Source organism: Cavia porcellus, unplaced genomic scaffold, assembly GCF_034190915.1.
Source record: "Cavia porcellus strain 051 isolate PalLab524CR breed Dunkin Hartley unplaced genomic scaffold, mCavPor4.1 scaffold_8, whole genome shotgun sequence".
NCBI lineage: Eukaryota > Metazoa > Chordata > Mammalia > Rodentia > Caviidae > Cavia > Cavia porcellus.
In genome coordinates this window covers 3,016,608-3,038,553 of record NW_026947491.1, presented here as the reverse complement: position 1 = coordinate 3,038,553, position 21,946 = coordinate 3,016,608, and the positions used below count along the sequence as shown (strand labels likewise).

The 21,946-nt window shown below is 50.8% G+C and overlaps 1 protein-coding gene across 2 annotated transcripts in view; it reads right to left on the bottom strand.

Annotated features, from left to right (window-relative positions):
- Positions 1-21,946, bottom strand: part of Cgnl1 (cingulin like 1) — a 110,151-nt gene that overhangs the window by 67,414 nt on the left and 20,791 nt on the right. The window contains exons 1-4 of one of the 2 annotated variants that reach the window (XM_003462056.5): positions 14,613-14,810; positions 6,395-7,856; positions 5,662-5,756; positions 3,945-4,050 (exon numbers count right to left, since the gene is read on the bottom strand). In XM_003462056.5, coding sequence (XP_003462104.1) covers positions 3,945-4,050; positions 5,662-5,756; positions 6,395-7,852 — 1,659 coding nt within the window. In that variant the 5' untranslated portion in view covers positions 7,853-7,856; positions 14,613-14,810. Of the gene's footprint in view, positions 1-3,944; positions 4,051-5,661; positions 5,757-6,394; positions 7,857-14,612; positions 14,811-21,946 lie in introns of those variants that run through there. The other variant, XM_063254277.1, reaches the window with a different exon arrangement.

Here is a 21,946-nt window from a genome sequence, read left to right as displayed (position 1 = left end):
TAGTTAAACTAAAAACTGAAGACAAAAATATTCCAAGCAACCATGAGAGAAACGAAGCCTCCTGCCTGGAGGAAAACACTAAAGCAGACACCTGGCCCCCTGGGGCTCCCGAAGCCAAAAAACTAACGATGCTTCTAATGTGAGGAAACAAAACAATATTGTACAACTTTCCTCAAAAAGGAGAATAAATGAAAGACACACTCAAACATCACTAAGCAGAACAGTACTGCAGGATGTGACAGAAAAATTCTCCGGGATGGAAGCAAATAGTCCTGAAACGAAACAGAAGCACAGGCGTGAGCAGCACAGGGAAGCTGCCGGGCAGAGGTGGAGACACAGGGAAAAGGAGCAAAACACCAGTAAAGGCTTAGACGGCGATTCCTTTAGGCAGAACCCAGCAGAATTCCTGGAGGTTCGCACCTCTCCTTGGTGGAAGCTGACCAGCTAATTCTAAAGCCTATGTGGAAAAGAGAAAGACCCTGCCAGCCGGGGCGATCTTGAAGAAGAATAGTTGGAAGGCAAGCATTGCAGTCCTAGACTTCCAGGTGTATTCTAAAGTGAAGGGCACTGAACCTGCACAGCACCAATGGAAGGGCCAGCGGGGCGGAGCAGAGGCCAAGCGTCAGCACACAAGTGGAACCAGCGTGCACTGTGGGAGAGGCGCAGCCTGAATCACTTCAGCGCTTTCTAAGAGCATGGCAGTGCTGCAGGGCTATACCTAGGCCTACTTTACGACCCAGCAAACTCACTCCTAGGTTTACACCCCCAAGAACGGGGTGAATACCAAAGCAAAACACAGATACAGTAATACTCAAGGTAGGTGCTTTCCCCGTAGCCCGAATGGAAATGTCCACAAAGAAGATAAAACGGTGATTACTGACCCAGTGGCAAGCTCCTGATTGGTGAAATAGTTACCGGACAAATACAACGTGAAGGAACCCCACCAATGCTGTGGGAATGAAGCTGGCTGTGAGAGAACACAAACTGTCACTCACCAGCTGACCAAAGTTAGATAATCACCTCCAGAAAGAGGAGTGCGACAGAGTAGAAGCCCAGGAAACCAGGGCGGTGGGAATGCTGACTGTTATTTGCATGGATGCAAGGCGACATTAAAAATTCACTGAAGCATGCAGTTAAAATGTGTGGTGCTGAGCATGGTGGCAAAGGCCTGTAATCCCAGCAGTCAGGAGGCTGAGGCAGGAGGATTGCTGCAAATTCGAAACCAGCCTGCACTACAAAGCGAGCTCAAGGCCAGCCTGAACTGCACAATGAGACCTTGTCTCAAAAAGACAGAAAAAAAAAAATTATTTGTGCAACTTATTGCATATTGTACTCCAATAAAACAACATATAAATAAATCTCTTCTGAAGACACAGCTGTTGCCCCTGAGCTCACAGGGACCACTGCTCTGCTCATGTTGCCTGTGCCTCTAAGCAAGTGCTGAAATAAACTTTTTTTTGCCTGGACTGGGTCCTTCTGTTCAATGTCACATTTCCATACTGAAGAGAAATATACTAACGAGGACAAAGAGTCTATTAGGAAATATCTCTTATCTGAGTATGAATATTAGTGGGTCTCATCTTTCCTTTTCCCTGGAAATAATAAGAGGATGATGTTCTCCAAAGGATTTGGCTAAAGTCCCACAGTAAAGTGGCTAGATAGCCACCGAAAGGTGAGAGCAAAAGATAGACACAGGAATCAAAGCTACGACAGGCAGCGTCTGGGCTCGAATGTCAGGAATCCAGGAGTGGGCTGAGTGTGATAAACTCCCCACCCGTCCCACGGAACGGATGAGAACTGAGGAGCAGAAACACAGGACTTGCAATTTTCTTTGGCAAACAGAGACAGAGGCAGTTTAGAAATCTAACCCCCACTGGGTAAGGGAGATCATACACTGTTCTCTTGCAAGCAAAACCCTGCCCTGCTTTGCTGTTTCCGAAAGGGCCTCTGTCTGTAGGTAGAGGGCTCTGACATTCTCCCCTAGGGAATCCTCTAACAGGCACCAAACAGATAAAACTCCAAACCCCTGCCAGCCAATAATCAGATGAGAAGGAGAGGAGGGGTGAAGCCCCGTGGGCACTCAAGTCAGAGCTGCCAGCAGAGCCTCTTTCACCCTCCCTTCCCTGTTGTGCCTGGCAGCTCCCTGCTCCTCCAATCTGACCTCACTCCAGAAGCCACAAAAGGAACCAGCGTTTGCAAATAGCAGCAGCCAGGCCTGCGGCAGATTCAGCGCCAGGAGCCCATCCCTTGGCGGAACTGGGGACTTCTGAGGCCCTTCCCACCTGGCTCCCTGCCCCTCTCTGCCCTGACAGTGGGTCCTGGCAATGTCATATGGTCCCAGTCCTGCTGACATCTCTGTGCAGCTAGCTGTCTAGCCTGTCACCCACAATGACAACGTCAACATCAGGGCCAAAGACTGTGTTCTTCCCAAGAGCTTCAAGTCAGCAAGAAGCAAGAACCACTGTGATGGTTTGGATGGGAATGTTAACCAATGAATAGTAAAGGGACTTTAAGGACCGGTAGGGTCCCTCCAGCCCATGTAAGCAAGGTACAGGACCCGAAGAGGCCCCAGGGAACAGCAGATACATGCATGTGCATGCACACAGGTACGGTCCCGGGCTGGCCGAGTGCAAAGGAACCCTGGGCACAGAAGAACACTCAAAGCTGAAGAGCAGAGCAGGTGCAGCCTGCTGTTCCTGCTCCGGGTACAGCGCCATGTCTCTCCTTTCTCCGTGCAGAGCTCCCCTGGCAGGGAAAGGGAATCTGTGCTACCAAGAACTAAGTCCAGAGGGGATGCAGCTCAGTGGCACAGGCGCCTGCCTGGCAAGCGCAAGGTCCTGAGTTCAATCCCTGGTACCAATAAAAAAGAAAGGACCTCTCCCAGGGACTGAGTCCTGACAAGCAGTCTAGGATCACAGAGCAAATGTTTACCTCTCCTCTCAAAGGTGCTGTTTCGTTTCGGGACACAAACTGTGCTGGCATGCGGCAGGTGTTTATCAAGTAGGAAAAAACACCTGTAAATCCCAACTCGTATCCAGCAAATCCATCAAACAGGCAGGAAGATCACTTGGTATCGCCCATTCCTTCCCTCCCATGCCTTCCCCAGGGTTGGTCTTTTTGGCGGTTGCTGCTATTGCTGCTTTTGATTTTTGAGACAGGATCTCACTATGTAGTCCAGACTGACCTGGACAGTGACCCTCCTGCCTCAGCCTTCCCAGTTCTGGGATTACAGCCATGAGCCACCACATCTGGACATTTTTATTCCTTCACACCTTCCAACTCCATCCAGGCCTGCTCACTCTCACCTTCCAAATTTGCCTGTCGCAATTTGAGAATTCTCCCCTAATATGTTATTTCATTCTTCCTATCTTTATCTTCCCCTTCTAAATTTTACTATTTGTTGCCCTATTATAGTTTTTATTGTTTAAATAAAATATTTTAAAAAGCCTCTGAAAAAAAGTGCCAATTAAAATATAGGTCAAATATCCCTCACCCAAAATGCTTGGGACCAGAAGTATTTTTGGATGTAGGATTTTGGGGGAACAGGGTGGGGGATACTTACATATACATAATGAGCTATTTAGGGAGCCTGAGCTGAAACATGAAACCCACTTACATCCTGACACAAGTAACCCAGGGGCAATTTTATACAGTGGTTTCCCAAGTTTGTGCATGAAACAGCTCGTGTTTTCACCATGACATGAGGTCAGGTGTGGAATTTTCCACCTATGGTGCCACACTGCACTCAAAGCTTCAGATTTTGGAGGATTTTGAGGGTTTAGGGATTAGGAATCCGGCCTGTATTTAACGCTCCATCCTCTAGTATAAGCACTGCTCACTGCTGAAGAAGCTTCTTACTTACCACTGTAAACACAAGCACAGAGGCAGGGTCCTTGACTGCATTCCACAAGAAACACACCCTGAAAATCCAAACCACAGCTTACTTGATGGTTCCCCGGGGCGCTCCCTGCAGCTCGAGACTTTAAGGTCTGGATTTTCTCAAAGACCAAGTTGACTTTCCTTTTGGTGGCATCCTCGTTGTCAGAGCTTCTACAAAAAGAGACAGCAGAGAAGGCGGCTGAGGGGCACAACCCGGCTCGGAGGCAGCACAGACCTCACACACCTGCAGCCCCAGGAAGGTGAGCGGCAGGGGCTCAGCCAGGCTGCAGGGTTCGCATCAAGACAGCAAATGGAGGCTGCACTTGGCTACAACTCGGGATGGGGACCGCGTTCCCTAGCATGTGAGGAGGCTCAGCACATTCAGACAAACCTGCAAAAACACTCAATTAAATGCAGTCGTTGGTGGATTCATGCTGATAACTCGTATTCATTCCGGAAGGAATTCTTCGCTTTGTTGTCTGTTGCACACGCACACGCATGTAAACACACACACTTCACCTTTAAATCACACACTGGGACAATCTGCAGAGACCTGAGTGGGTTCAGCCTTTATGCAAAAAAAAATCCCCCCAAGCCAAGACACCCACACACTGGCCCTCAGTCTCCATGTCCCCCTGCACCCCAGATCAAGTCTTGCTAACGTCATACCCTGGCAGTTAAAAGATTTGAAATAAAATTCCTGAACTAGTTGTCACCCACTGCAGTCATCTCCCTCGTGGATCTGTGAGCAAGGGAAAGGTGAAGACAGAGAGAAAACATTTAAAGAATTTTAAAAATTGAAAGTTTTTCTACTTTAACCCTAACGTGGAAGATCCCTTTATAGGAAAAGGCCGATACGGTTAGCCTTGGCTAAAAGAATCTCCTTATGCTTTGTCTTGTTTTGTTTTTCTTTTGCAACCCACAGAGCCTGCGTGTTATGGTTTGAGCCTGACTCTCATCTCTGTGACGCAGACACAGCCCAAAGCTGCCCCATGTCCTGGAGCCCACGCGAGCCGGTGGACAGGCTGGTGCCCGGTCACAGTAGCTTGAGGCTTCTCTCTGTGGAGCTACCTGATGAGAGAAATTGCAGCCGGAATGCCCAGCCCTGGTGAAATTCCAGCACAGTCTCTGAGCACAGACTGAAAGCCTGATTAATCCAAGCTCAGAGATAAGGTCAGCAAACACAGCTTCTAAATGACTTGTAGGTGCCTTAAAAATAATGGACTGAGGCTGTTGGCCAGCGCTCACGGTGGGGTGGGGAAAAGCTGTCCCCTCTCTGTATCCTCCATCTGTGTGGAGGAGCTCAAGATGGCACCCGCCGAGCTCAACACTGAACAGAGATGGCCTCCTGTCCTTGAGTTTGCATCTGAGCAGTCAAGGGTCGTTTTATAAATACACTGCATTCACTGAGTGTAGTGGCACCTGTCTATAACCCCAACATATGGGAGGCTGAGGCAGGAGGATCTCCACAAATTCAAGGCCAGCTTGAGCAACATAATTATGAGTTCAAGGCCAGCCTGAACTATATAGCCAGACTCAGTCTCAAAAAAATAAATAAATACCTACTCATGTTTGCAATATGGTGCCATTCATTCTGCTCCCCTACCCAGGTCCCTACCCTGTTCCACTCAAGCTTTCAATGTTGTTATGAACTACAGCTGTTTTGACTCAGTCCCAGGGCAGGCGGGTAGGACGCACAGCCTCAGAGGGGAAACAAAGAGCCCCCTTCCCCACAGCTTCTCCCCACCATGACTACACTTTGCCCTAAGGAACATTTCTCACCCTTCCTTAAGGTAATTGTAAAGTATCTGCTTGGCCGTCTCCTCGTTGGCTCGCTGGCTGAGCTCCTGCTGGCCCTTCAGGAGATCCGGGGTGGCCTGCAACACAATGGAGTCTCTCATGAGACCAGGAAGGTGACATTTCCCGGCAGATGGCAACACACAGGCCTCTCCTTTCCAGAAACGGCTCCCTGGATAAATATCCTCATGGCTGTGTGCTCCGTGACCTGGAGCAGGTGACTTCGCCTCCCTGTGAGTTTTCCCACCCCAATGAAGGTTTACAGTGTCCGCCTTGTCCCGGCACAGCGGGCACAGCAAACACAAACGGATATGTAGAACACACAGCATCGGGCACGGACCAGCCTCGTCATCCACCGTGCTGTTCCTAGACTCGACAGGTACCACATAGACTCCATCCCTCATGACTAAAGGAGCCCAGGATTAACCTAACTCCTCAGCCTAGGAACTACCCTCGTCATTTGACGTCACCCATAAAAATGTACCTTCATGCACCTAACGCCTGGCTCTCCCGGTGGACATGGAGTCTGTGTGACTTTGCAGAAAGACCAGAGGAAACCCAGGGGTCCTGAAAATAACCTAGAAAGCTTACAGTCAGGAGCAGGACCTAACTGAGCCTAAAGGAAAGTCAGAGGGAAGACAGGCTCCCGGAGCCACCCGTGGCATCAGCGCGTCACTAACCCGAGGGGAGGAAGACCCCGGACTGACTCCAGTGTTACCTGAGGGTTTGAGACGGAAGGAAACGTCTTCACGGAAATTTTCTTGGCCCCAGACTCCGGGGAGGTGGCCGCCGCCCGGTGACTCTGCAGCATCAGTGTGGCGGTGGCCGTTTTCGTTTCCTCCTGCTTCCCGGCCTTGGCAGGAAGGGCCAGGGACGAGGCACACCCCGCTGCCACAGCAGCGCCCTCCTGACCTGCGCTGCCCCGTGGGGCCGGGCCGTCCTTGCCCTGCGAGGCTCCCTGCGGCCCGGCCAGGGGCGTCCTCGGGGGACACAGCTGGGACGGCCGCAGCAGGCGCTCGCAGGCCTTGCCCCGGCTGCGGCTGAACTCGGCCAGATACTCAGCATTGCCCTGCAGACCAAAAGGGAGCGCACTGTCCACGCTGCGGGACCGCTGCCGGTCTTCGGGGTGGATTCTGTGCCGCCGCCCCGACCGCCCTCTTCTCTGAGGCCCGGGCTTCTGGTCGAATTTTTCAATCAGCTGATCCACAGCGGGCAGCGAGCCCGTGTCGATGTCCCGCCCGGTGCCCGGCAGGAAGGGGATGTAGCGCCGGTTCTCGTGCCGGTTCACGCTGTCCGCGTGGATGGCGGCCTCCGGGCCGTCCAGCAGGAACCGGTACAGAGAGGTGGCCGAGGTGGGCGTGGTGCAGGAGGACGAGGACCGCCTGGACCGAGCCCCATCCAGCACCGGGCCCGCTGAGTCCTGGCGCCAGAAGGGCAGCACGTCCGGCCTGGCCCGCTGGGTCTCCACGTGGGGCTGCGGATTCCGGGGGGCTGGGGACCTACCACTCCGGGCAGGGTCCTCGTCCTCCTCCTCCTCTGCTGGCCCGTCCCTTGTGCAGCTCTGCACACTCACCCGCACAGAGGTCCGCTGCCCAGGGTCCGCTATGACCACAGAACCGCACAGCCGCACGGCCTCCAGGCCGGGGCTGGGAATGCAAGTCCTGGGCGGTGTCTTCTCCTCAACAGCATCCTCTGGGGAACAGTCGAACCCTTCCCCTTCGGGGGCCCGGGGAGTCTGCAGGACCGGCTCATGCTTGCCGGGGTCATAAGGCTGCAAGAGCTCCGGGTGCCTCTGAAAGTTCAGCAGCTGGGGTGACTTTCCCGGGATGTCCTTCTGCTCGGGGACACCGGCCCTGACCCCGAGAGGAGAGGTCCGCTGCAGGTCTCCGAGTGGGTCCTCAGGGGGCAGCGGTGCATCCTTGCTGCGCCCCTGCATCACCGGAGACGGAAAGGGGGGCCTGTTCCCGGGAAAGGCTGCGCCCGGCACGCAGTGCTCCTCGTTGTTGAGCACAATGTAGGGGTGGCCGTCAATGCCCTGCACCCGGATGCTGACGCCGTAGGAGCTGGGCCTGGAGCGCGCCACGTCCCTGGGCTTTGCAGCCTGGTCGCCGGCCAGTCGCAGGTGGACACCGTACTCCTGCTGCACACGCCGGTACTCACCAAAGTACAGCTCCATGGCCCTGCAGGGAGGCCGGGGGAAAGGGACGCTGAGTTAGAATTACATCGGTTTAAAATGAAGATTAGCATAATTACCAGGGGAGACCTCAAAGTTCGGAGAAAACAAGATACTTTCAACAGCAAAGTGCTGCAGAGCCAAAGGCCGAGGGCTGCCCTTGCTGACCCTGCGGACTCCCTGTCTCCAGCGCCAGCCCCAAGCTCCTGACGCAGCCTCGGGAATCTGGTTCCAGCTCACTGCCATCCTGGTCACTCTTTCCTTTCAGCTGGTTTCCTCACACTTCAAGCTATTTATCTTTAACCAGCAAGGGTGGCCCAGCTGCCAATGTCTGAGAACAGAGTACTTTTCCATGAAAATACTTAAGAGCTCAAGAGTTCTTCTGATGTTCGCTGTTCTGCTTTTTTCCTGTATTTCTAACCTTCCCACAACACTTGCAGTACTTTTTACACACAGTCCTGCTGTGAAAACTTTTCAGTGTTTGAATATAACATCAAAAACATTCTAACTCTAAGGGATCAGCTCTCGTGAGAGTAAATAATTCTTTTAAATTATTTTGAACCTTTTCCTCTTTCCCAAAAGATTTAAGTGGCACAGTCATCTTAAAAATGTCATTTAGAAAACAGGATCTCAGCCAGGTGTGGTGGCACACGCCTGTAATCCCAGCACTCGGAAGGCTGAAGCAAGAGGATCATTGCAAGTTCAAAACCAGCCTGGGCTACAAAGTTCGCTCAAGGCCAGCCTGAACTGCAGAGTGAGACCCTGTCTCTAAAAGAAAATAAATAAATAAATAGATTGATTAAATATAAAAAATACAATGAGCCATGATGCCAAGAAGCATTGCCTTGGTGTTCGCAGCACGTGGCCTTCCTGCTGATGCCCGCAGTCTGACACCACCCAGGGAGCCCTCCCTGCCCTCTCTGAAAACCCACCATGGAGAAGGGAACCCAGGAGGGTCACAGACACTAGCCACCTCATTTGTCACCTACAAGCACCCTTTTGAGTTTTCCTGCACTCAGGAGTCAAGCTCTTAGTGTATTTCCCAAGCAAACCATCTACTCAATCCATAATTCCAAATGTATGTGCAGTCTTGCAAAATACAAATCAGTTCATTTCCTCTATGTCCATACCGAATTTTATTTGTGCTTTCTTGTCCCATTTCTAGACTGTTTCACTAGCACATATGTTAGTTTTTAATTGCTGCTTCTCTAAAGAGTTCTTAAAATTAACAATTATTTACATTTTTCATTTTCTACTACACTGAGTTTGATTTTGATTTTTATTACAGTGGTCCCTGGGCCCCTACCCTCAATCCACAGAGGTGCTTGAAATTGTGGATAATACCAAACCCCAGGTACACAGATGCCTGTGATAAAAACTTAATTTATAAATTAGGCACAGGATTAGAGATTAATAGCAATAATAAGAACAATTACAGTATACTGTAATAAAAGTTATGTGAGGATGGACTCTCAAAATGAACTTTCACTTTTTCACTTGTAGCTTTTCTCTGGCTTATAAACACTGCCAACATCGATACCCTCACACTTTGCAGTCTGGCTGAGTAACATGAAGCTTATTTTGACACAAGCACTCCAAGACCACAGAGGTCAATCTGATAACCCAGATGGCTGCAAAGTCACTATCAGGTGGACGGCGTACACAGTGTGGACACTCCGCACACAGCAAGTGACTTACGCCCTGGACAGCATGAAGTGAAAGTCCACTGTAGCCCCAGGAGGAGCTGTCTCGGGGGTCCCCACACCTGGCTCTCTTGGCCTTTTGCGGGTTTAAAGCTTCTTTGTTCTTTTACATCACGTGAGCAGTATTTGAGGAGAGGATACACTTTTAAAATTGTCTACTTTGATAAAGTTTCTAATACAAAGCACAGACCGGATATGCAGCCCAGGACACTACAGGCTTAGTACACCGGGGTCGGGGGTGAAACCAGGCCCAGCCAAGCAATACGCTATTCCCAGCCCTTCAAAAAATCTTTTAAAAGGCATTCTATACTAACAAATTGACCCACTGGGATGCTTTTATGTGTGTGGTGTTTCCTCTACACAGCTATTTTCCTCACCCATAATCTCTCCTTATGCTGACACTGACTTTTTTGATGAAAATATTTCTTAATATTTGTTAATCAAAGTCTAATCTAGGGTTTTATGGTCCATTTCAATAGTGCTGCTACTGCTAGAGTCAACACTAATTACATTTCCATCTTTGAGCAAGGCCACCTTGGTTTATTACAATCTTAGCTCCCCGTTGATAAATTAATCCGCATATTTGAATTTCATGAAATACACACCATTTACATTTCCTTGACAACAATCCCCAATCCAATATTTTCACGGACTGACATTTCTCAGCTGGGCACTGGTATCTTAAACAATGTGAATTTCCTTCCCACTCAAAGGGTAAACATTGAATTAATTAATGAACTCAGGGACAGCTGTTCTCCTCTTCCCGGCCCAGAGCCACACTTGGTCCGTCTGGGTCGGAGCCCTGCCAAGGGCTTACATAATTTGGCAGTAACAGCTGATCAATGCCCAGGATGCAACATTATGGCACTTGGCGAATGAAAGTGGTGTTCTGGAGTGGAAATAATGCTTTATGAAAAGACTGCTAAATGATGGTAATTGCTTTACTTAGCAGGATCAATGAGTGTTTCCCTAATAACAAAGAGCTTAGCCCTTGGGAGAGCCACAAACATGCCCCCGATGGCAACATGTCCTCCCTCCAGCCCTGCAGGGGCAGCGCATGGGAATTTGTCACGTATCACTGGGGGCTCTGCACTCTGATCTCTGGGAACCCCCAGGACCTGCACACACACTAACCAGCCAGGCTGCAGGTTCCCAGGACGTGGTGGAGACCACCAAGCAACCTAGACCCTTGACCCTCACTGTGCCCTTCCCTCAGGAGGTCGGTGGTGCCCAGCATGCAGCAGGGCGCGCCTGGCAAGGGGCCAGGGTGGGAGGCACCGTCTATGCTTGCTGTGAGAAAGTTGCTGAGACAGGAGCACAGCAAAGGGGGGAATCCAACGAGCCTCAGTGTGACCCTGAGCCCAGATCCATCAAGTAAGGGGTGAGCCACACGCTGAAGAACAAGGTCCCCAAGTGGGAATCTGGTGTCTCACTTGGGGGTGGTGGGCTCCACTGCCACTCTTAGGATGAACAGAACAGGCAAGTGCTTACTCTTACAGGACACCCTCTGGAACATGCAGAAGACATGATCCCATGGGGAATATCCACAGGAGGATTTCCACTCAAGGCAGGGAGAGAAGAGCGGGAAATCAAGTGGGGCAAGGTGGCGCATGCCTGTGATGCCAGTGTTTGGGAGGCTGAGGCAGGAGGACCGGGCTACACAGTGAGTTTAAGGACATAGTAAGACCCTGTCTCAAGCCCCTCCCTCCCTCCCCCCCCCAAAAGGGGGCAATCAGAGTGGGGAAAACCTAAGATGAGCAAAATGAAGATTGGATTAAACCTATTCCCAGATGAAAGAAGAGGCAGCCTTACCCAAACTGAGCTTTCCATTCTATCCACACTTTCTGTAGCCTAAGTGTAAGAAATGTTTACACTTTCCAAAGAAATGTCTTTGCACACAGTTGAGCCTTTTTAGAACTCCCTGGGAAAACCACTTCAAAAATAAACTTGAGATTTGAAAATAAAGCCAGAATTCAGGATGATTTGAATCTCTTTAAGCCTGAAAAACCAAAACATTCCTGTTTTGGGAAAGATAATTACATTTCCAAACTGCGCGCTATCTGCCCTACCAAAAATCCTATGAAAAGGATGTCGCAAAGCATGACAGCTGTGGGAAGGTCTGCTCACTGTGGCAGGAGAACCTGGAGGCTCACAGAGGTCCCTGCAGGGCAGAGGTCACCGGTGCTACCAGGTTTGGGGTAGTCAGGTCTCCTAGAGGCAGTAACTTCTCCTTGACCCAAACACAGAACTGGGCAAAACAAGCACAAAAGGTAGCCAGGTTTTGCATTTATTAAAGGTAGGAAAATAAACAGGCTCTGCAGAGTGAGTGTGGCCCAAGCAGGAGAAGAATGTGCTGTGCTCGGTGGGACTGGACCACAGTGAGAAATAGCACCGTGGCAGCTACATTTTCAAACTCCATGGCTCAGGGCTACATCAGGCCCAGGCTGTCCTATCAAAAACCTGCTTGAGTTCTCCAGAAAACTGAAGATGGCGCTTTCTGATTGGCTCCTGATGCAGGGCTTTGTTTGCCAATTTCCTGGATCTCTGTGATTGACAGGCCACATCCACCAGCTCAGGCCATTTGCAGCACGTAATATCCCGCCTCCCTAGGACCGACCATCAGACACAGACACACGTGCCATGCCTTGAGTACCAAGCTGGCTTTCTTAGGGCATCCTCACTTCTGTCTGGGGTCTCCAGCCTCCCCTTCTGCCACCTCGTGGTACACAGATCATTGCTGTAGTTATAATGTCCATATGTTCTCAAATTTAATTTTTTAATATCTTACATTCCTCTGTCTCTAAAAAATATACAAAACTCATGTTCCAAAAACTGCTTAAGTTTCAGGTGTGGTGGCATATGCCTGTAATCCTCATACTTGGGAAACTGAGGCAAGAGGCTTCCCATGAGTTGAAGGCCAGCCTGAACTAACTTCAAGACCCTGTCTCAAAAAACAAAACAAAACAAAAAGTTACTTAAGATAGGTTCATTTCTTCATCTTGAAATGATTCCTTCCCCACCCGCACCCGCAGGAGACTGACTACAGGGGCTGAGCTACACTCCCAGCCCTTGTTCCATTCCAAGACAGTGTCTGGCTATGTCACCCAGGCTAGCCTCCAACTTGCCGTCTTCCTTGCCCGAGCCTTCAAGTAGCTGAAGTTACAGGCACGTATGCCACACCACATGATTTCTCTGCAGAGCTAAGAGGCCGAGTGAGTGGCTCTGAAGACAGAGACAGGGCACAACCTCTAGATAGTAACAGGAACGAGTTCCAACACTGGACTCAGTCAAATCCCAGCTGGACACATATTCCAGTCTCTAAGGCCAGGATACCACCAGTGACTAAATAGGCTAATCAGGATGAATGAAACGACACAATGTGTGCTAAATGAAAGGACAGGAACTATTGCACAGATAGCCTGAGTCTGTTGCTTCTGGTCCGACCTGTTCTAGACACTTGGCAACAGGAAGATGTTCACAGCCCCTGAAGGGGAGCTAAGACTGCTACAAACTTACAACCCTAGAGAGCAGACAGTTCTCCTCATTGGCAAAATTTACTGCTGGAAAAGCCATTGTTCTAACTTCTCTGACCTGCTCAGTTTCCCACCTTACTTCAGCAATTCCTCTCACTTTTCCCTCATGCTCCTCCATCCCCCTCAACTTGTTTGAACTCCAATAAATCCAGGCAATCCAGAGGAGCCTTCTTCTTACCTCCCAGACAGTTCTGACCTTCCTGGACCCCAAAATCACATCACATTGCTTTTTCTATGTAAGTCTTTACTGTACACTCATTTGGGGAGATCAGGGGCATGGCCAAGCTCCTGGTAAACCCTAAACACTCAAGAAATAAACTTCTTCCTAAACCAAGTGGAGACTTCTGAGGCTTCTCAGTCTAGTTAACATAGGAGACGGCGTGGCAGAGCTTGGCTGGGGAAATGAGCCGGACCTGTCAATCACAAGATCCCAGGGCAATGCCAGCGCCCCGTGTATAGAGTTCCCGGGAGATGTGGATGGCATAAGTAGGACCTGGCGTCACGGAAAGCCACTACAGCTGGAGCGTTTGCATTGCGTTTCTCAGACATGCCCTATACTGTCATGTTTTTGCTTTTACCTCCTTTTTCTCTCTGTTCAGCCCAGTTCACTCTGCAGAGCTAGTTTCTCCTACAGTGTTTACTCTGCACTTTTCAAATAAACTTTTTGGCACTGTTATTAGTTTGTCTTATTTTTTGTTCAAGGCAAGAAGAACCTGGAATACTTTCAACTGACGAGTCATATCTAAAGAAACTACCCTATCATATTGTCAAAGCAGCACCAAAAAGCTGTCCAAGCTGGGTGTTTCACACCTAAAATCCCAGTACATGGGAGGCTGAGGCAGGAGGATCGCTGGGAGTTCAAGGCCAGCCTGAATTACATAGCAAAACGGCCTCACCAAAACAAACAAAAAAAGAGTAGGAGGGATTGGCATGAACACCACTATACCAAGCCATCAAGAAACAGGGACAACCTTGCCGTCCCCAGCCAGAGAAGCTCTGTCTTCAACCTTGTGTGCTCAAACTTGACTTTCAAGGCCTTCTGCCTCTGGGAGCACTGGCCCCCTCACCTGTCAACACCCTCACCCCAGTGTACTCCCTCAGCAGGAGCCGCCTGGCTCTGTGGTTCTGGCCTGACAATGCTTTCTCAACCGAATCTGAGTCAGGCACGCCCATCGCCCTTGCGTGACGGCCGCATCCTCAAAGCACCAGCTGCAGGGGCCCCAGGATCTGCCTTCCAGGGACATGAGCTCCTGAGCTCAGATCTTCCTCCATGCCTCACCTGGGTCTGTCTGTTTCTGCCTCTTGCCATCTCTAGTCCTGCAGCTCTTCAGACCAAACCAGAGCTGAGTCATTCCCTGCCTCTGCCTGACTCCCAGGGAGGTTCTCTGTTCCTGCACCTCAACATGAGAGAGGAAAAGAGAATCAGCAGACAAGAGAAGTGAAGAGCCACAGCCAGGGCCACAGGAGGAAACCAGAAGACACCAAAGCCAGAGTAGCACGAGGAGGTGCAATCACGCAGCCAAGTACCAAAGACTGGTCCTTTGCGGCGCCAGGCAGGGCGGAGTCCAAGGTGAGCAGGAGGCGTGGAGCAGGCCACAGCCAGCGGACACATGGGTGGTGAAGATGGGCTTTCTGAGGAACGCTGGTTATCACAGGAGTGAGACACAAGCAGAGGAGGCTGTCGGCAAAGCACCGCCAACCCCTGCGCAGCTGCCTCGGGAGGAAATCTCCAGGACTGCAGCAGCAGCCAGGCCCGAGGGCACTGCCTGCACCCCCACCCCAGTTGCATAACTGTGGAGTCCCACAGTCTCCCTCCCTCCTGCCCTCCGCTGCCCGTGACTGAAACGCTGCCAGCCTCGAGGGCGTGGCAGGACTGCTGGAGAGGGGTGAGCCAGGACCAGCGCTGGGAGCAGCACATGGAAACTCCCTCACCCCGGGGCAGCCAACACATCAGTACAGGAGCCTGAAAGATAAACCGTGCCCTTCATGCCTGTGCTCGGCAGAGCCCCACCAGCCACTAATCAGTGCCCACCCTGGTGGAGGGGCCCGCATAGACCCCACCCCACAGGTAGGAGGGCTCCCCAGGCCGTCTACACCCCAACTGCTTCACAGGAGCCTCTCCCAGGTCCCCGCTTCCAAGGCTCAGAGCCACGCTTGTGCACCGGGACGCCTTGGCCTTCCCGCCAGCGCCAGCTCGCAACTGCAATTCTAGGCCATCTCCCACCCCGAAGCCCACGCTGGCGCACAGTGGGGCCAGGCCTACCTTTAACTCACTCTTGACCGCTGTGTGTTTACAGCACATAGTGATCATATTCATCATGCACAAACACATTTTAATTCTCTTCTCATTTCCTTCCTCTCCCTCCAACCCTGCTTCCCTTCCTCACTTACAAAAGCTCTGTTTCTTTTATCTCCTTCAGTTCTTTTCCTGTAAATCTCTTTCCTCTTCCTTCTCTCCCCATTTCTTGCTCCTTTTGCCATTTGAACAGGTCTCTTCCATAGCTAGCCTCCTTTTTGCTCCTTAGTTATACTTTGGATTTCTCACATGAGAGAAACGATGCAAGATTTAAACTTGTGTGTCCGATTTATTTCCCTCAAGATTATGGTCTCGAGATGCCACCATTTACCTGAAAATGTCCCCATTTTATCCTCTTTGTGGCAGAGTAGTACTCCATTGTGTAGATTCACACTCACACTTTCTCTATCCACTCATCTGTAGACGGGCACATGGGTGTGTCCAGCATTACAGCTATAATAAATTGCATGGCTATCACTGTGGTGCGTGACTTTAATTCTCTTAGGTTATACCTAGAGGGGGAAGAGCTGGGTCAAATGGAGCCTCTGGCTTGAGTTTCTTGCAGACCTCTGCATTAACCTGTAAATACATCTGTGATACACCACGCATGCGCTGTGTGCTGCACTGAACATTAACCCACCCTGAGCTTCGAGGCACACACAACGCTCTGCACATTAACCTGGCACTGCCTGTGCACATGCACACTGTAGTTTGGGTAGCTAACTGATCACTGTGCAGAAAACCCCCAGGAAAAACGGGTGGGCCACTGTCTCGGTTTTCTCCTGGGGTCATTTACAAATGCTTTTCCTTGAAAACCCAAGTGTCTGATTTAGCTTCCCCCATGGAGCTCACTGAGGGCAGGCAGGCTGTAGGAATCCTCGCTGATCCCATCAGATTGTCCCACGGGCAGCTGGAAGCAGGTTCTCCTACCGCATCAGGCAGGTTGTTAAATGAAACCAGCAATAAGAGTTGAAAAATCCTTGAAGATAAAAGAATCACTACAGAGAAAAGAGAAAAGAAAAAAAAAACCCAGAGGAAAAGGAAAACATACTAAAAAGAAACAAAGAAAGGAAATTCTGGACTGGCATTGAGGGTTTAAAAAACAAAACCCTGCTCCTGTGACCTCTACCCAGGAAATGACGTCACTATCAATCCGAAGATGCTAAGAACGTGAACAAGGAAAAGAACAACAGTGAAAACCCACCGTCCACACCAGGAGAAGGAAGCCCCTAGCTGGGCCCCCGGAGCAGCCCCCCACCCCATCCACGTCCAATCTGGGCTCAGGCAACAGCCCCTGCCAGCCTGGCTCCCCGGGACACCCAGGCCAGGCAGCCAGGCCAGGGCGCAGCCCGAGCACCTTCCAAACCCAGGCCCCTCTCGGCTCACAGCCACCCTCCAGCTGCCCAGCTTCAAAACCTGACCTCTAGCTCCAGGCTACTTGGGGACAGAGGTTGTGTTCCCTTCACATAGGCGGTTTTCATCATTCCACTGGCTACGTGTAGTGGCCTATGGCATAGGATAAGACTCTCAAAAAAATTAAATAAGGAAGTAAACAAATGATCACCCCACCAGGGAGCGTTACTCACTCCAGGGCTAAGGCTTGGGCTGGCTCACAGCACCCCAGACACCTCCCAGAGAGGAACCTGGAGCTCTGCACCGAAACGCACCTAGAAGGGGCCAGCTCTGTCTCTGCCCCAGCACATGGCTGCAAACATGCATCCGTGTTACTCAGTGGTAGAAGGGAATCAGGGAATTTGGTTCGAGAAAGAGCCCTCCGCAGCCAGGGGACCAGAACAGAGGTCTGTGAACTTCGCACCAGAAATAACAGAAATGTCTCAGGATTGTGGAGGCTTGAATCCATTCAAGGTTATCTGCAGTCTGGGGTCCGGTGGGGGCCTCTCCACTGGGCTCGGATAACTAGTCACGGTGTTCTCACATGGCCTTTCCTCAGTGCATGGGCAGAGGATGGGGAGCAATCCCTCCCGCTCTCCTTCTTACAAGGCCACTAACTCCAGCAAGAGGCCCCACCCTGACTCAATCTAACCCCAGTCAGCTCTCAACACCACACCTCCAATTGGGGGGAAATAAATATTCAATCCACAGCAAATGGGTGGGAACCAAAGCAAGCAGAGGACAAACGATCACAAAGCATGGACCTCAAATGACCACAAGGCATAGAGCCTCTAGATATCTGGTAGTGTAAGACGGTGAACCATTCCCCAGCTTTCTACCTCAGATCCCTGTGGCTGAGTCTTCACTTTTCCCTTTTTAAAAGGCATCAGACCACAAGACCCTAACTGCATCACAAACGCATGAGAAGGCCTCGCAGAGCGGAGAGGGCAGATGCAGACTCCAGAGGGTCTGGAAATGAGCAGATTGAAGGCAAAGGACCCGTCTGGATGTGTGTTACTGAAGGGGATGAAGCTGCTTCCCAAGGAGGGGTACATTAGCCTGAACCTCAGTAGTGTCTCGCTGGTGGAGGAGGAGGTGACAGATACATGGGGAAGGAGCCGTGTGGTGCTAGCTGGAGGCATCAGACACACAGTTACCTGTGTGTGTATGTGTGTGTGTGCCCACACACAGAGTAACCACACACACACGCTCCATAGCTCTCTCCATGGACACAGCCAAAAGCAGCAGTACCCGAGTAGCAGTGACCAACCTGGCACCCAGATCTTAATTTCAAATGCCAATAAATTCTCCATACAAGGAACCAGGACCCTAGAAGAAGTGGCAGATTCGAAGACTAGGAAAGGAAATTTAATAGGCGAAGGTAGAGTATCTTCTAGTACTGGGAATTAAAGACGGGCTTAAAAAACAAACGCCACCCACAATGACGTAGTCACGTCAAAGGGACAGAAGGGCCAACGGAACAGCTGCAGACCACCAGAGCCACCATCCAGTCAAGCAGTGCTAGAGTATAATCCACAGCACAAGTCACACTTGTCTGGGTCTGCAGTTAGACAGATGAATAAATACTCAAGTGCAGAAGATGCAGGGAAATCTCTACCATGAATTCTAAAGAACTCAGTGACTCCTTTCTCCCTCCCAGAGCCAGGGCTGCATCCAGTGACCTCCTCCCATACAGTACAGGTGGGGAAGTGGGGTAAGGGGTAGCTGTGGGGAGAGCTGACCAGCACCACCTCAGCCAGGGCCATTTTGGGACCAGTATCAGCAGGGAAAAGTCTCGCTGGGCACTCGTGCTATGAGACACCCAGAACAGTTCAGAAGAGTCACCCAGCGCAAAGCCAGTCTCAGAAATCACAGCTGAAGGAGGTCAAGGACACAATGAGAGGGACGGGATCCTGGGCCAGGAGAAAAGCACAGACAAAAGCTAGAAAAACATGAAGCATGCACACGATGGAGTAACTGACCCACTCAGGGACACCTTGTCTGTGGAGCTCAATTTGTTCCAAATTCATGTTTGAACACCAAAAAGTTCAAGAACTGAAAATATCTGTCCCATAAGAAATAACAGAAAACCAAATAACAGGTTCTGAGGCCCAAATATTACACTTATAAATTCATTTTTCTAATTCATGGACTGTGGTGGGGAGAGAACCAGGCCTCCCCAGGAGGCGATCCCTTTCTGGAAACCTTATCATCTTCACTGTTTTGTTGGGTTTGATTTTATTCTCTTTTGTTTTGTTTATGTTAAATCCCATGGCAGGAGCAGCTATTTAAAAGATAGCAAGATATATTATGGTAGCACTCTTGGGTTTACTACTGGCTGGTTTTGAAGTCCTTTACTGCATATATTGTTTTGTTTTTATTGCTTCCATTCTGTCCTGTTCTGTTCAATTTTTACAATGTCCAAAGGTATCTGTTACTATTTTGAAGACATTAAAAGGCGTTATGGTAACTATTGTTGATTACGTAATGCTTTGAAGTCCTGTATCACTTACACTGGTTTGTCTTGATTGGTTTTATTCTGTTTTATTTTCCTTGATTTTATCCTCTTTAAAATTAAAAAAAAATTCGTTTTCCAAACTCCCAGCCATTTCTTTTTTTAACTCCAGTGTGGTTCTCAGTTTTCCCCTCAGCTTTACTGCTTGTCCCTGACTTTCTTTGGAACCACGGTTACATTTTACACAAATTCTATAAAGCATGCAAGGAGGAAGGAAGGAAGGAAGGAAGGAAGGAAGGAAGGAAGGAAGGAAGGAAGAAAGAAAGAAAGAAAGAAAGAAAGAAAGAAAGAAAGAAAGAAAGAACAACAAGCAGATGATGAAGGTTTGAGCCCCTGACTCAGGCCGTTGTCTGGAGAGAGCGGTGCTTACACCACAGCGTCAGGCCTGTGGGGCACGTCTGCGGTGAGATGCCTGCGTGAATCACCCTCAGCTCGTACAGGCTTTCTCACATCAGACTTTAGGTTCCACTATCAAGTGAAGTTACAGACAATGAGCAGATTTTTTCCCCCCAAACTCGCTGCTCAAATAGTAGAAAGCTCAAGCTTCATTCAACAACCAAAGTACCGCTGTATGTGTTCATTATTTGTAACAAACTACACGTGTGAGGGCAATAGGGGAAAATAAGCGTGGGGTACAGGAGAGCTTTTCTGTTCTAGTGTCACGATTTTCTTTTATATCTGTTCTATTTTTTAAAGAAAGAAAGAAGTTACTAAGTAAACAAAAGAAGTCTCAGCTGTGGTCATTCCAACTTGTCCAGTGACCCAAGCAGGACTGTGCCTTATGCCCTTCAGGAGGGCGCCTGGTCTGCACCATGGCCAGGTCTCAAGGCTGCTGGGTTCCACCTCTGCCAGGAAGAACAGGGCCAACAACCCCCCTTGGGCCGGGGAACTTGGGGTATCGCATCCCAGGGCCCGGAGCAGAGCCTGGGCACAGCCCTGGCTGGAACATTCATCCAGTCTCCGAGGCGATCATCTCTGAGCCGAGGACAACTCCCCACACACTGCTGAAGACAGAGCTAAGCTGGGGTCTGCAGGCCACATCACGCTCACCAGAGGAAGGACAGACGGCAGTGTGTGAGTCGTGTGTGGTGACCCTCACACCAAGGCCGCTTCTCTGCCCCGCCTTCCCCATCTCAGCAGCAAAGACACGCACGCTGCTCCAACAGGCAATGGGAACTGGACGAACGCCAGCAGAGCTGAGTTAGCCCCAGAGCAGAACAAGGGAAACTAAACGCAGGTTAAAGTGGAAAGGAACCAGAAAGAACTTGAGATGACACGGTGGCAAGCCCGTGACGGGACTGCAGGCTGGATTTGTGCTGGCTGAAGGTGGCCGAGGTAAAGTGTGCCCCACTGAGTGCTGCCCGGAAATGGCTTCGCGAGTCCCCTCCTGGTCTAATTCCTCTCCTCTCCTCTCCTCTCCTCCTCCCTTACCCATCTCCTGGGTCTCTCTATGTGTCCCTGACAGCTCAGACAACTTGGCTGTCACCTACTGAGGCCCAGGCCACCTCCAGCCTCGGGAGAGTGAGGATGTGAACCTGTAACAGCCTCAAGACAGGACACACACCCGCCCTGGCCGCCATGGTCCCGGGTCACGCCCTCCAGTGCCCCTTCTAACAGCAGCTGTGCGCTCACATTCTGTGACTGTTTCACTCCAGCGTCCACCTGCTCCACCGGGCTGCAAGGTCCTGAGAACAGACAATGCTGGACTGTGCTCGTCCCAGCCCCCCCAGTGCTCCACGCGTGTCTGCACGACAACACTGAGCAGGAATCGGGTTAAAAGAATGAGAGTCAGCCTCTCCCAGGCATCTGAAACTGCCGGGAGAAACCAGGACCACGTCTGACCCTGGAGTCAGTCTGTGTAGAAATGACCACATGAAGAGGACGCAGGTATCTGCTACTGGGATTAAACAATCAGTAATATTTAATTAATAGTGCAGTAATAAACACCGAGGATCGTGCCACACACTGCATTCTTCAGTACTGTGCTAGCAAGGGTATCTCACCACCCGCTGGCAGGTGGGGTAAACTGAGGCACAGAGGGGTGGAATCACTGGTGAGGTCACAGGGATAGCTCCTCAGAGCCTAAAGTCACATGAGCCCCTCTGACGCCACTGTCAGCCTCCTCATGATTCCAAAGCTCAGCACCCTGACGGGGTGACAGACACTACTTGGGGGCCTGAAACCCCACCGCCGTGTGTGGCACTGAGTCCCTGGGAGATGCACGCCACCTCCAAACTGTCAATTGCTGCCGAAGAGCTTCCAGAACTCATCGGAACTGGGGGCAGGGCTCCACCTGTGGAGCACAACCAAGAGAAAGGGCCGAGGGCTCGATGCAGGATGCCAGCTATCCAGCAGCCACCTTCGTGTCCCCTGCATGCCCCTGCAGTAGAGAGGAGACGGTGCCCGGGAGCCCTGGTGTCCAGGCCTTGTGAGATCTGCTGTGGACCCAGCGCCTGTCCGAGCATCTCAGCTGCAAAACAGAAGGAGGATGGAAGCGGTGGGCCACACTACAGGAAGGCTCCTCGGAAGCAGAGGTGCAGGTTACACTGCAGGACGCTGGCCCAGTTAGGGGAAGGGCAGGACGCAAAGGCCATGCGGATCCCCGGGGGAAGATGGGGATCCGCTCCTGATAACGGCACAGAGAAACCCCACTGTGAG